Source organism: Pipra filicauda, unplaced genomic scaffold (genome assembly GCF_003945595.2).
Source record: "Pipra filicauda isolate LSUMZ 115617 unplaced genomic scaffold, ASM394559v2 scaffold119_size3216105_pilon, whole genome shotgun sequence".
Lineage (NCBI taxonomy): Eukaryota > Metazoa > Chordata > Aves > Passeriformes > Pipridae > Pipra > Pipra filicauda.
This window is the reverse complement of record NW_024103651.1, coordinates 786,328-798,774: the sequence shown is the minus strand read 5'-3', so window position 1 is coordinate 798,774 and position 12,447 is coordinate 786,328. Positions and strand designations below refer to the sequence as shown.

At 44.9% G+C, this 12,447-nt stretch overlaps 1 protein-coding gene across 7 annotated transcripts in view; it reads right to left on the bottom strand.

Annotated features, from left to right (window-relative positions):
- BEND7 (BEN domain containing 7) overlaps positions 1-2,091 on the bottom strand; it is a 46,886-nt gene extending 44,795 nt beyond the window's left edge. For 2 of the 7 annotated variants that reach the window (XM_039386109.1, XM_039386104.1), the window contains exon 1: positions 1,673-2,090. In XM_039386109.1, coding sequence (XP_039242043.1) covers positions 1,673-1,733 — 61 coding nt within the window. In that variant the 5' untranslated portion in view covers positions 1,734-2,090. Of the gene's footprint in view, positions 1-1,672 lie in introns of all 7 variants that reach the window. The other 5 variants (XM_039386106.1, XM_039386117.1, XR_005565365.1 and 2 more) reach the window with 4 other exon arrangements.
- Positions 2,092-12,447: the final 10,356 nt, after the last annotated feature.

Genomic DNA, 12,447 nt, shown 5'->3' with positions numbered 1-12,447 from the left:
TGTGCTTTTAGTGTAGCTTTCTATTTGACATTCTACATCCAAAAAGAGACACCAGATAAAATAAGAATTACTAATAATGTATCATCATAGCTGAATTTACCTATTAAAACAATGTTAAACAGATTGTCTCATGCACTGAAGCATATCTAAACCTGTAAGCAGTGCAACTGAGACTGGCAAAATAATCACCTGTTTCTGATAGTGCATGTATTCTTTCTACAGGTCCATTAGGACAGAAATAAAACCAGGTCTTCAATTTCAGTTTTGTTTTTCCACGTTTCACTTTCACCAACCCTGAGGCTCCAGACCCGTCCTGCACTAACTCTGCCTCCCAGTCAGGAGCACGTTCACTGTCAAAAACCCAAAAACCAAACCTGTTCTCTGCAAAAATCAAACCCTTGATAGGTTTGCTAAAGCATATAGAGTTTCAGACACATCTGACAGGTCACTGACCCTCTAGTTTCTAACAGGGAGCATGTGTGATGCTCCAGACCCCCCTACCACTATATAGCAGTCATTATTTACTATTCCTACTGAGTTTATTTTCATCTTTGAATTTCTTCCCATCGAACATAATTTTGCCAAGCACCTGCAAAGACATCATTCTTTAGGCAGCAAGTCCTGACACTCTCGTATGTGGGTCCCCCCTTTCACCAGTGTGACATTACACCCAAGCAGTCACCTGCCTTGAACTTGGCATGCAGGACACACACGGGGCTTCATGGAGATATTCCCGTCCAATACTTGAAAACACAAAAGGAAAAACGATCTCGAATCAAATCCATCAGGGCAAAAACATCTCATCGGCCGAAAAAGGGAAAAATCCCCAACCACAATAAATTCCTAGGGGTGGGAAGTCCACCTGTTAAAATGCCTACCAGAGGCTGCATCTTTTTTCCCCTTTAATTAAAGAAAACAACAACAAGACTGAAACACAGAGCTGTGCTTCTTCCCCGACATGAATTCAAATATTTCCCCCTCGCGATCCCTCTTAAAATATCCTCTTTTCCAAAAGCAAACACACCCCGAGCGAACAAGTTACACGCCGCCGGCTCTCCCCTGCCCACGTACAATTAATTACCTGCGTGGATTTTTAATAAAGCAACCTCGATTCAGCTTTTCTTTGAAATACACGTATGTACACAGCCGAGGGGACGAAAAAAAACACCCCAAACACAATAAATCCACAAGAGTTGAATACTAAGAAGGTCCGTCGCCGCTCAAGTGTCATTATTTTTTTTGCTCGCTTCCCGATTTTACCTTTTCTTCCCCCCCACCCCCGCCCAAGCAGGATTTAGCACGAAACACGATCTAACTTTATTTTGTGCAAGATCTGCCTGGAAGAAAACCAAACACGTCCACCTTTCTGGGGGAGGCGGGGGGGGGGGGGGGGGGAAGGGGAAGGGGGGGTGGTGGAAACAACACATAACACACATGCAAAAAAATAATGAAAAAAAAATTAAAAAAAGAGGGAAGGTGGTGAAAGAAATGAAATACATAAAAGGCGTGCAATGGTTTGGGGGAGTTCCAGGGGAGGATTGCGGAGTTCAATAACAGAGCCGGGGGAGCGGCGGCCCGGGGGCGCCGGCGTTTCATAACGCCCCGCTCCCCCCGGGGCAAAAGTCGGGGCTGCCCCCGGCCAGCGAACAAAGCCCCGCCGCCCCCGCCTCACCTTCGTTGACCAGTTTAAAGCTTTGGGATTTCCTGCTCCTCTTCCTCTGGGCGAACTCCATGGTGCGGGCAGGAAGGAGCGGGGCGGACACAGGACCGAGCTCCGTCCCTCCGATCAGCAACACACGCGGGGGTTGGGAGACACGGCGGCTCCGGCGGCGAATAAAGGGATCCGGGACAAGTTGGCTCCGCTCTCCCCCCCGCTCCCGCCCCGAACTTTGAGGGAAAGCGGGGTGCGGCGGGGGGAGCCCCGCGGGGGCGATGCCGCCGCCTTCCCCCCCGCCGGCTGCGCGGCCGCGGCCCGGCGGCGAAGGGCGGCCCGCAATGGCTTCGCCGCCGGCGCCGGGACCCCGGTGCCACCTGCTGGGGGAAGGAAGGCGGCGGTTCCGCCGGCCGGGAGCCGCCGCCGCCACCCCGGGGCCGGCCCGCCGCCACACGGCCCCGCCGCGGGCTGAGGGCGAGGGGCTGAGGGGCAGCGCCATTTTGTGTCCCCCTCCCGCCGCCCTCTCGCACTCGGGCACCGGCGCTTCCCCCTCGGCGCTTCCCGCGGGCGCCCTGAGGGGCTGAGCGGGGGCAACTCTGAGGGGTTTGGCGGGACCGGGCCGGGTCCGGCGGGGACGGGGTTGAACTTGGCGTGCGGGAAAGTGGGCAAACCGCAGGGACTGATAGCAACAGCTGTTTGTTGCCGTGTTTCACGGGAATCACCACAAGGATGTGCCCGCTGGTGTCACGGAGCGAGGCCTGGAGGAGAGCGATGAGCCCCCGGCTGGGCTGAGGGACGCCGACCTCAGCCAAACCGGGATCGCCTCAGCGAGAGGAAGACGGTCCCTTAGCCAAACCGGGATCGCCTTAGCAAGAGGAAGAGTCTCTGCCTCTCCAAAGGAGTGAGATTTAGGGCGTCTGGCAGCCCTCCCGCCGGTCACCGCGAGGTCACCGCAGCCATACGGCTGGCCCAAACACAGCTGAAATTAGTGCTTTGATTTATTCACCACTTGACGCCTTCAGCCACACTTCCAGTTCGCTCACTGTGCTAAATTTCACTGCGGGTGGAGCGTTTATTTACAGCCGGGAGTGCTTTTTTGCCTGTTGCCTGTAGAGGAGGGACCCAGGCGTTTACAGTTATGACTACTGATAACTGCAAACACAGCTCCGATCGTCATCTTGTGTTTTTACATGTAGTCAGGCTGTGTTGTGACAAGGAGGAGAGTATGTGATACTTGCACACGCCTACTCGAACAGATGCAAATGCAGATCTTCCCTTGGTCTCCTCAGAGTACCTAGGAGAATCCCGTTGGCGCCTGTAATACTGACTGACCCTATCGCTTGGAATAATGACATAAAATTAGCAAGAGGAAAGCAAATTGAATACCAACAATAGTGATTTGTACCCTAATTGTGCGTGTAGACATAGTCAGACCTGAACTCTTCAGTGCAAAGTGCTGTCCGAACACCACACAGACAGTATACGTGGTTCTGAAAAGCAAAATCGGGAAATATCCTTAATGGTGAAGCAATATCAGCAAATATGCCTAATGGTAAAGTTTATTACATGCTGGAAAATTAAATTCATGAGGGAGGTTATGGAAACCTCACAGATTGGGTAAGGGTGTAATTTTCTATTAAATTGCTAAGTGGAAAATCCCAGAGGCAATCAATATGCTACTTTTGGAATTTTCCTAAACTTCTCTGTAAGACTTTTTGAAAGGAAACTGGGCTAACGTACTATTTAAAATCCTGCATTATATATTTTTGGGAGGATGCTGAAGCAGCAAAGGTAGATGGGTGTCATATGCTGTTTCCTGAATTGTGTGGGTCCAATTAATCTCTGGTATAGCACAGTGAAGTCGGGTCCGAAATGCAGTAGCAGTGTGCTTAAATTTTGTATACAAAAAGAGTATTTTCTCTTTCTTTCTTTTTTTTCCCCCTCACCCCAAGCAGTCTGCTGATTCCTGTTGCTAACTTTATTTACAAGACTTAGAGCATTGCTGAAACTCTTGTGTTTGATTCTCATCCTTCCTGGGACAATAGGAGAATTTTTATAAAGCATAAGGCCTTCATTTACAGTTCAGCTCACATGATGGGCTTTATCCTGCATTTGCCAAAGGAATGTACTGCAAAAATAAAAAGGTCTTTTCTGTTTTCCTCTGTTACTCAATTTTGTGAAACATTTTGGGGTCTAATTTATGAGATAGTGATGGCAGTGTTTTATCAGCTCCTCTCTTACTCCCTTTACTTCTTCCTTCTCTGTGCTGGATTTTTTGGCTTAAAGGGACACTCATGGTTTGAAGTGACAGTTCAGTCTGGATGCTGCAGTTTCCAGTAATGTTTTACAGGAGTTAGCACATCCCCTTTTTCATCCGTATTTCTCATTTTGCTTTTTTGAATTAGAGAGGTCCATCCTTTCCTACATGCAAAATAAGGCCCGATCCTGCAAGCAAACCTAATTGTGGCCACTCAGATGAGTAAATCTTGCAGCTTTCATTTCTGAAATTATGAGCCAGTATGGATATCTTGGCCCCGATCTGCCATCTCATCTGCATAAAAGTGAATTAGAAACTAGGACAAGGTGACTTCAGGTCAAAGTCTTCTAGTTATCCACACAACACGTAGGAGGATCCGGTAGCTGGAAACCAAGCTTTCTGTCCTGTGCTGCTGGTGTTTCTTAGCTGGGACTTAGGAACGAACCTACACGAACTCGAAGGTTCCCGTGTACAGGGAGTTGTGAGCCTGTTGTGGGGCATTTTGGGGTGGGCATCCTACAACTGGGCTGGGCTCATCTGCTCGTTTGTCACAGGCCACCATTGCATTATTCAGGCTGGAGGAATCCCGAGATGAAAGTCCTCTTTATCCCGTTAGAATGGCTGCCTTGTGTCCCGAGATAGTCGCCGGCTGCATCGCTGTGGCAGCCAAGTGACTTAGGATAAAGTGCATTGGCTGGGTGGGGGCAGCCAGCTTTTAATTTCATCTTTTGTTTCAGTTCATGTCTCAGTATCAGATTGTTATTATCGCATATTAACCCATAGTTCCTTTTTTTTTTTCTGGTGAAAATATGAAAAATTCAGAGTGTTTTGTATATATTCATGAACAATTGCAAAGTATTTCCTCAAACCATTAATTGAGTAATGTGTTTTTCAAAATACCATGAAATTAGCCAACTAAATAAGGGCTTTATCTTGCAACATATCCCAAGTCAGCTCATCCCTGACTATTTCCTAGTTACCAATTTATTATGCTGCAAATTACTTTCAAAATATCCCCTCCCCATTCTAACTGATATTAATTTTCCCAACAGTTTTCTGGTGTGTAAAATGCTTTTTCATTTTGGACGCTAGATCACGAGCTAACCAATTAAATATAATTAATCTAGTAATACTTCAGTACTAACAGCAGCAGTGCTCTTCACACCAGGATGTCCCAGACTTTTTCTCTGCTTCCAGGTGTGTCCAGTTCCTTACAATATTTTGATTATTATTCAGAAAGTCTAATGGTGTAGGACAAAGAAGACTAAAGAGTCCGAGAGCTGAGGAGAATTATATGAGTGTACTAAGAGCTCCTTCAGCTTTTCAGTTGGAAAAATTATACTGGAGAAAGCCTCATAAACTCGATGATTTGATCTGAGGCTTAAAGTCTAATGTCAAGGAATCCGTGTGAGGCCGGGTGAAGTGGGAAGAGGCTGCTGACTGTCATGTTAATGGCACCGTGATTACTACTCATCTTGGAGCCTGACAAAGTTCAGTGGGCTGTTAGGAAGCAGGAGGGTGAAGAGGTAAATTGGAGACCAGGAGCTCCACAGGTGACAGGTTAATAGGTGAGCTCTTTGGTTAGTTATGTGTAATGAATGTCACTGAGGATTTTATAAACTGAGACAGCGTTTCCAGGGATGTTTTTGTGGTCATACGACATATGTAGGCAGTACTTCTCAGTTCCCAAGGTGACAATAGGCCACATTGATGCTGAGCTGTCTTACTACAAACCTTCCCTTTCAGCAGGCTTTCAGGTCGGCATATCCAAGGACTGGGGTGGTACAAAGGAGGGTTTCTGGATGTCCTGAAGAAGTCTGAAGCCAGGAGTTCAGCTTGTTTTCCAATTCCCTGTTAGTTTTTCCTGTACCATTTCAGTTGTAGTACTTGACATTTCACATCTCTATCCTTACTAAGCTAAAATTTTCCTTTGGAACACTGCTTTGAAATGGCTTCTTGTCCATTCTGCTGCTTGTTAATCTTCCTCATATAAATTTAAAAGAAGAAAACTACAGGGCAGACCAATGTTTTCATCTGTTTGCTGGCTCAGGGACACCAAAACATTCCAGAACTGTTTAAACAACAAAGAATATAACCAAATCTATGTACAAAGTGTTCTTTGTGTGGTCAAAAACCCTCTGAATATTTTCATACCAGAATGCAAACCCCCTTTTGACTGTAAGGGCTTTTCCTCCCCTCTGTCATTTTGTGTGCAGCTTGGATTAAGGCTGCAGGAAAGGGCACTATAGTCTAAGTGTCAAAGTTTGATGGTCATACACTCTGATCCAATACTTGTGGGATAATTGGATATTAAGGTATTAACTCTTCCCTAGGACAAACCAGTGTTTGGATTTGAATTCTGGGAGGAGTGGCAGAGGAGACCAAGGTGTCTAAGCAATAGATGTGGTCAAAAGGTAAAGAAGAAAAGGTTTCAATGCTTTTATGAAAGTGAATATGGAAGAGTAAAAGAAGTCTGCTCATATGCATGGATGTCCTCTGCTTCCTCTGTAACATAGAGAAACCATAGGCTGCACAAATTTCAACCTTACAACCTTTCAACCTCGGCTTCAAGGAAGCTGAGAGTAATGTGAGTAGCGATTGTTATTTTGCCTAGAACTTTCAGGTTTTTTGCTATATGAAGAATAACAGTGCTTAGAAATTTTAGTCAAGATGTGTCTTTGCATTGCTACCACCTCTGTGTAAAGCAATGAAGTGTAAAGCCAGGCTGGTGTCCTGGGAAGGCGCGTGTTTGAGCTTTGGGTCGTTTGGAGTCGATGTCAGTCATGGCAGCCCGAGCACATCAAGGGTCAGCAGTCCCAGTTCTGGGGAGCACTGCAGGCACAAACTGCAGCAAGCTCAGCTCAGGGAGTCCCCAGCTAGGGAGCTCCACAAGGGTTATGCTCCTGATCATACCTCCATTTTTGTGTCAGTTTGCTTCAGTCACAGCTGCTCAAGGCAGATGTAGGAGTGCAGTGATGCAATCACTGGAGCTATGGATGGAAAGTGAGTGCAGCATCAGCTGCAGGAACAATAGCATTTAGCACCGTTAGACAGGCCCTGGAGGCTGTAGAATGAAGAAACCCAGACAACAGCCACCCTCCTCTAAGTCCTGACTGAGACTGAAGAGGCGACATTACTCTGTGCCTCCCCAGCCTGGCCTCTCTGTTTCCAGCTTGCCACAGGGACCTGCTCTCCACATCTCGATTCTGCCTTGATCCTCTCCCATTTTTCCTGCAACACATTAGTAAATGCACTTGCACTAAAATCAATGGGAGTTTGAAAACTAAAAGTAATGTGTGCTTTGGTATGCTACTAATCCACTTATTTGGATCCTCTTACTGCTCCTCTGGGCTGCCCTGATCCTCTCTATCAGCCCACCCAGCTGCTCTGATCTGCTCTCTAAACTTCTGCCGTGGCTATATTAGCATCCCTGTCAACTCACAGGGCTGCTGCCTCGACGCCGTCAATCCCCTCTCCCAATGAGAGTCTCTCTACTAAATTATAATCCCTGTAGCTCAGAATACTGATGCAAGCTAAAATAAATTCATGAAAAGTTGCTGCGGCTCCTACTAAGATGTTCTATTTTCCTAAACGTTTTCAAACAGTACTTGCATTTCAGGATGGAGAAATAGCTTCAGACACGTTCATAACCACCTGCCTGCTTTTCAGTTCTAAAAAATGAAATTTCATTTCAAGGTACTGTGGAGTTCAAAATCTACTCACACATGCACTTTTTAAAGGGAGATTATGTGAATTTAATATCTCTGTCAGGCTAGAGACTGACAACATCTGAAAATGGTGCTTTTGTTCAGCAGTAAGATATGTACAGCAGCATTTTCATTAACGTGCCCCCCCTGGATTTACCCTCAGAGATGTGTAGATACCGAAGACTCCATCACCCATTCAAACCCTGACCTCTCTGCTGAGGCAACCAGTGCACCTGCATGGGTATTTTCTTTGAGATGGACACATCCTGCAGGGATCAAACTGACAACACAGAACTATGATCATTTAGTAATAACTTTGAGAGATTTCTTGCCTGTGTTGAATAGAAGCTAATGAACTCAGAAGTACAATACTTTATGCTCAACCATTTATCTTCTATACACATTAAAATGAAAGAAAAATGGATGTTTTTATGAGCTTTTCTACCATCCAGCAAAATCTATTTAGTGTTTTGGGGTGGCGGTGTCTGTTAATGCAGCTAAAATGTCTCAAAACCAAGGGTTGTTAAGTATAGACTTTGCTTTGGGGAAGACTGAAGAAAGAGACAATTTTATGGATTTAAAACTCAGTGCATGGAATTTGACAACCCAGTCTGCATTTGCAGGGATTAGTCCTGTAGCTGCATCTCTCCTGGGAAGAGTTTGCTGCTTGGCTATCTGTGGTGCAGGCTGGTGCTAGGAGTATGTTCAATGCTTTACATCGTTTTTACATCGTTTGCCCCGCACTGCTGAAGTAGTAGAAAGAACAGCTACAAAAATATCAATAACAGCAAAAAAAAAAAAAAAAAAGAAACCCCAAACCAAAACAGCAAGAAAAGGCAGCACGATGGTTTTCCTGCAAGGTGTTCTGGATTCTTTAACAGCCACAAATGACCACTGCTGTCAAAAAAGCGCAGTCTCCCTGGTGGCATCTGGGGACTGATTCATTAGGGGCTCTGATGACACAGTGCCATGAGCTGAGCTACCAATACTCTTTCCTGAAACAACAGAATTTTCCTCAGGTATCTCCTGTACCACCCAGTTTGGCAATAATTAGCTATTCTTAAATGTAAAGCTTTTTAGAAGCAATAGTGAGTTTTTATGCCACCTCAATTTTACAGATAATAAAGCTGCTGGGATAGGAATCGACCCATGCATCCTACAGACAACTTAGACAATGAGGCTAAATATTCCTTTATCAAAACCAGAGGCTAATTATCATTCTAACAGTTATTTCAAGCATGTTTCTGGAAGCCACACTAGCCTTACTAACTGGTAACATCCATATGGATGTCACTACTTTCCTAACTCTTTTAACAGTGCACTACAGAGGTGTGTCTTGCAAGACAGGAACTGCAGGGGTTGACTTGTCATGAGAACTAATCGAGTGATACTTTAAAAAGTGAAACAAACCAAAATCAAAAGGCATCTTCCTTTACCCCTCATGATGCACGGATGTCATACTCTTTGGGAGACTTCTGTTTATTAGAAATGTGAGAACCTTTTTCTTCCATTGCATCCCCCGTGAGCTTTTCTTGTCTTTGCCAGTGGGATTTGGACATCTGTGGTGGAGCACTGCCCCCAGCTTCTTCCCCAGCCTTCTCTCTGGCTGAGTGTTTCTCAGACTGTGACCTGCTGGAAATTGTGTGCTACTGTTTGGAAAGGTAAATAAGAAATAGCAAACCTACTATGAGTGGTTTGGATTCACTAAATGAAGGGGATGGGCACATCTCCAGAGTCGGAATGGTAGGGAAGCGCAGTTTGCAGCTCTTAGCAGATGTGGTGCCAAGTCTGATGGAACAAATGGTCGTGCACCCAGAGATGCCCTGTGAATGTGACAAGCCGGAGATACCTGTAGGCAAAGTGAATGTGGGGGCAGAGAATGGGGAACTGGATGCGTTAATCCCTCCCAAAAGTTAAGGAAGGGAAGCTTTAATAAAAGAAGAAAGGAGCGAGGCTTGATGTGGAGCTCCCTTTTCCAGAAGTGGACTTTCTTAGTCATGGTCTAAAGGCAATTTTATTCAATTTTTGGATTTATTTTTTGTTTTGAAAATGAATAAAATGAACCATGTACCTGTCTGAAAAAGGTTTCCAAGAGTCATCTGTGACCTGTGTTGCTTGAAATGAGTTCTTCTGCAATCTCGGTCAGCTGTAAAGCATCAGCTCTGCCTCCGGTGTGCAAGTGAAAGCATATGCTGGCTGAGCTGGGCAGGGTTTTCCCCTGTTTTAATATAAAATAGATAAGTGAAACTGTGTGCCCATATAGTATTAACTAAATATAAACTGACTACAACAGCTGAGAGCAACCAAAATTATTCTGATCCGTTTTACCACTGTGACAAATAGATGACATGTGGGTTATTTGAGTGAAACTGGGTTATTTGAGCTGCCTTCAATAATCTTTCTGTAAGTTGACAGTTGGCTTGCAGCAGATAAAGCTGAGCAATCACTTAACCAGCAAGAAATTGGAATGAAACACCTCGTGTATGTTTTAAGCTTGTATTTCTGTTACTTGCAAGGCTCTTACGAACGTTCCAAGATTTTGAGTAACTTCTAGATTTCCCTTCTCAGCCTTGATTTCATATGGAATGTTATGAAGCAAATTACTTAAAAGTAGCTTTGTGGTTAACTCCGTGGGGTTGTTCCAGAGGTCTGCGGAAACCTGGATCTAGGAAAAACACGGGTAACACTATTGCTTCCAGACCCAAGCTCAGTTGCCGAGAGCTCTCAAGAGTCTGCAAGTGGTTTTGGGAGAGCTTAAAGGCCTGGCTACAGCCCTGACAGCAAATATCATATTTATTAATCACATGTGAGACAGAAAGATGCAGCCATTGTGGTACCAAACCAGCAGGATTGCCCTGAAAAGAAAAACAGGAGCAGTAGAAAACAAATAGTCAAGCTTAGGATTTATAACAGTGATCTAATTGACTCTAATGAGTAGAGTAATGCCATACATGATAAACTGATAGTTTGAAATACAGCTTGGAGAAACACACATTTCACCACGTTAAAAATATCTTATTCAGTGATGTCATCAAAGGGATCATTGCCTGGATGTGGGACCGGCACAGGGAAGGAATTGTCTGCTTTCATAACACAGTTAAACAGTCTCCACAGTCTGAGGGCTCCTCAGAACAATAGAGACTTGGAGAACTCCTCTTGTGGTGTGAAGGAACAGTTTCCATTGCATGATCCAAGGAGCTTTCATGTGTGCCATGAGCTTGTCCAGCAAGTGGTGCTCCAGATATCCACCCTACATCCAAGGAATGTGTGTGAATGGAGACAGTCAAAGGATGAGAGATCCATAAGAACCAGGCAGGGGCCGTAATGAATTGCCAGCATAGATATGGCCTGAGGAAGATGTTCTGAGGAACAGAGGAGCTTTGAACAGTGTCCAACCGAGACCTGACCCAATGATCTCAACAATCCAACAGTCTCAATGTCCATCAGAAAATGCTTCCTTGACCCCGAGGCGAAGAGGAGACAAACAGATGTGCCATCCTGGAAATCAGAGAGGAAGCAAGACTGGATCTCCCCATGAGCTGTCAATGAAAGAAAAAGAAGACACCACCACTTCTTATACATAAGAGGGTTTTGTAATCTCTTCAAAAAGAGAAATCCTGAGGAGATGGATGACACCAAAGATTTTTTTCTCCCTTTCCTTCATATGTTGGTGAATGCCAACATATCTACATATTTGCATATATGCAGAATCACAGAATATTCTGAGCTGGTAGGGATCAGATCAGCCAGGATCATCAAGTCCAACTCTTAAGTGAATGGCCCATACAGTAACTCTTTTAGGAGATGTGGCACTTTGTAGATTGCCACTTCTTCTTCACAGGACAAGACAACTGTCTCGATAACAGAGGAGATTTACATTACAGGATGCTTTGATTTGGAGGCAAGAGAGCACAGAACCAGGAGTACTGGAAGAAGGGCAATTGTAGAAGGTTGAATCATTGTTAGTGAACTTTTAGACATCTTTCAGCTGCTTCCTTGTCCCTTATGCACCTCTCTGACACCTTGTTGGTTTGTTTTGGTTTTTACAAACTGGGAGATCTTTGGTCTAAGAGTCACCTGGCAGTAACTGCATCTTTCGTGTGAATTCTGTGTGTGAGTTGGCTTTTCTCCTTCATCTTGTACTGTCTTGAATGAGATATAATGTCTGTCATGGTTTAATCCCAGCCAGCACACAGCCAATGTCTCACCTTCCCCTCCACTGCAGAGGGAGAGGATTGGGAAAGTGAAAGTGAGAAGACTCACGGGTTGAGAGAAGACAATTCAATGGAACAGCAAAGAAAGAAAATAATAATAATAATAATGGTAGTAATAATAATAATAATATTAGAATATACAAAATAAGTGATGCCCAATGTAATTGCTCACCACCTGCTGAGCCAGTTTCCAAGCAGCAGCCCTTGACCAGCTTTCCCCCACTCATTTTATACACTGAGTATGATGCCATACAGTGTGGAATATCCCTCTGATCAGCTGGGGTCAGCTGCCCTGGCCTCTCCTGCCTTCTTGTGCCCCCAGTCTCATCGCTGGCAGGACATGAGAAGCTGAAAGTCCTTGACTTTGTATAAACTCTGCTTAGCAACAACTAAAACATCAGTGTGTTATCAGTTATTCTCATACTAGATCCAACACACAGAACTGTAACAGCTACTAGGAAAAAAATTAACTCTATCCCAGCCAAAGCCAGGCCAATGTCAAACAGGAGCAGGAAATGAAGCCAGGTCTAAGGTGATATCTACTCTCCAGTTAACTGAGCTGGTGCTCTGACACAGCACCTGGATTCATTTGCAGGATCTACTACAGAGAATTTC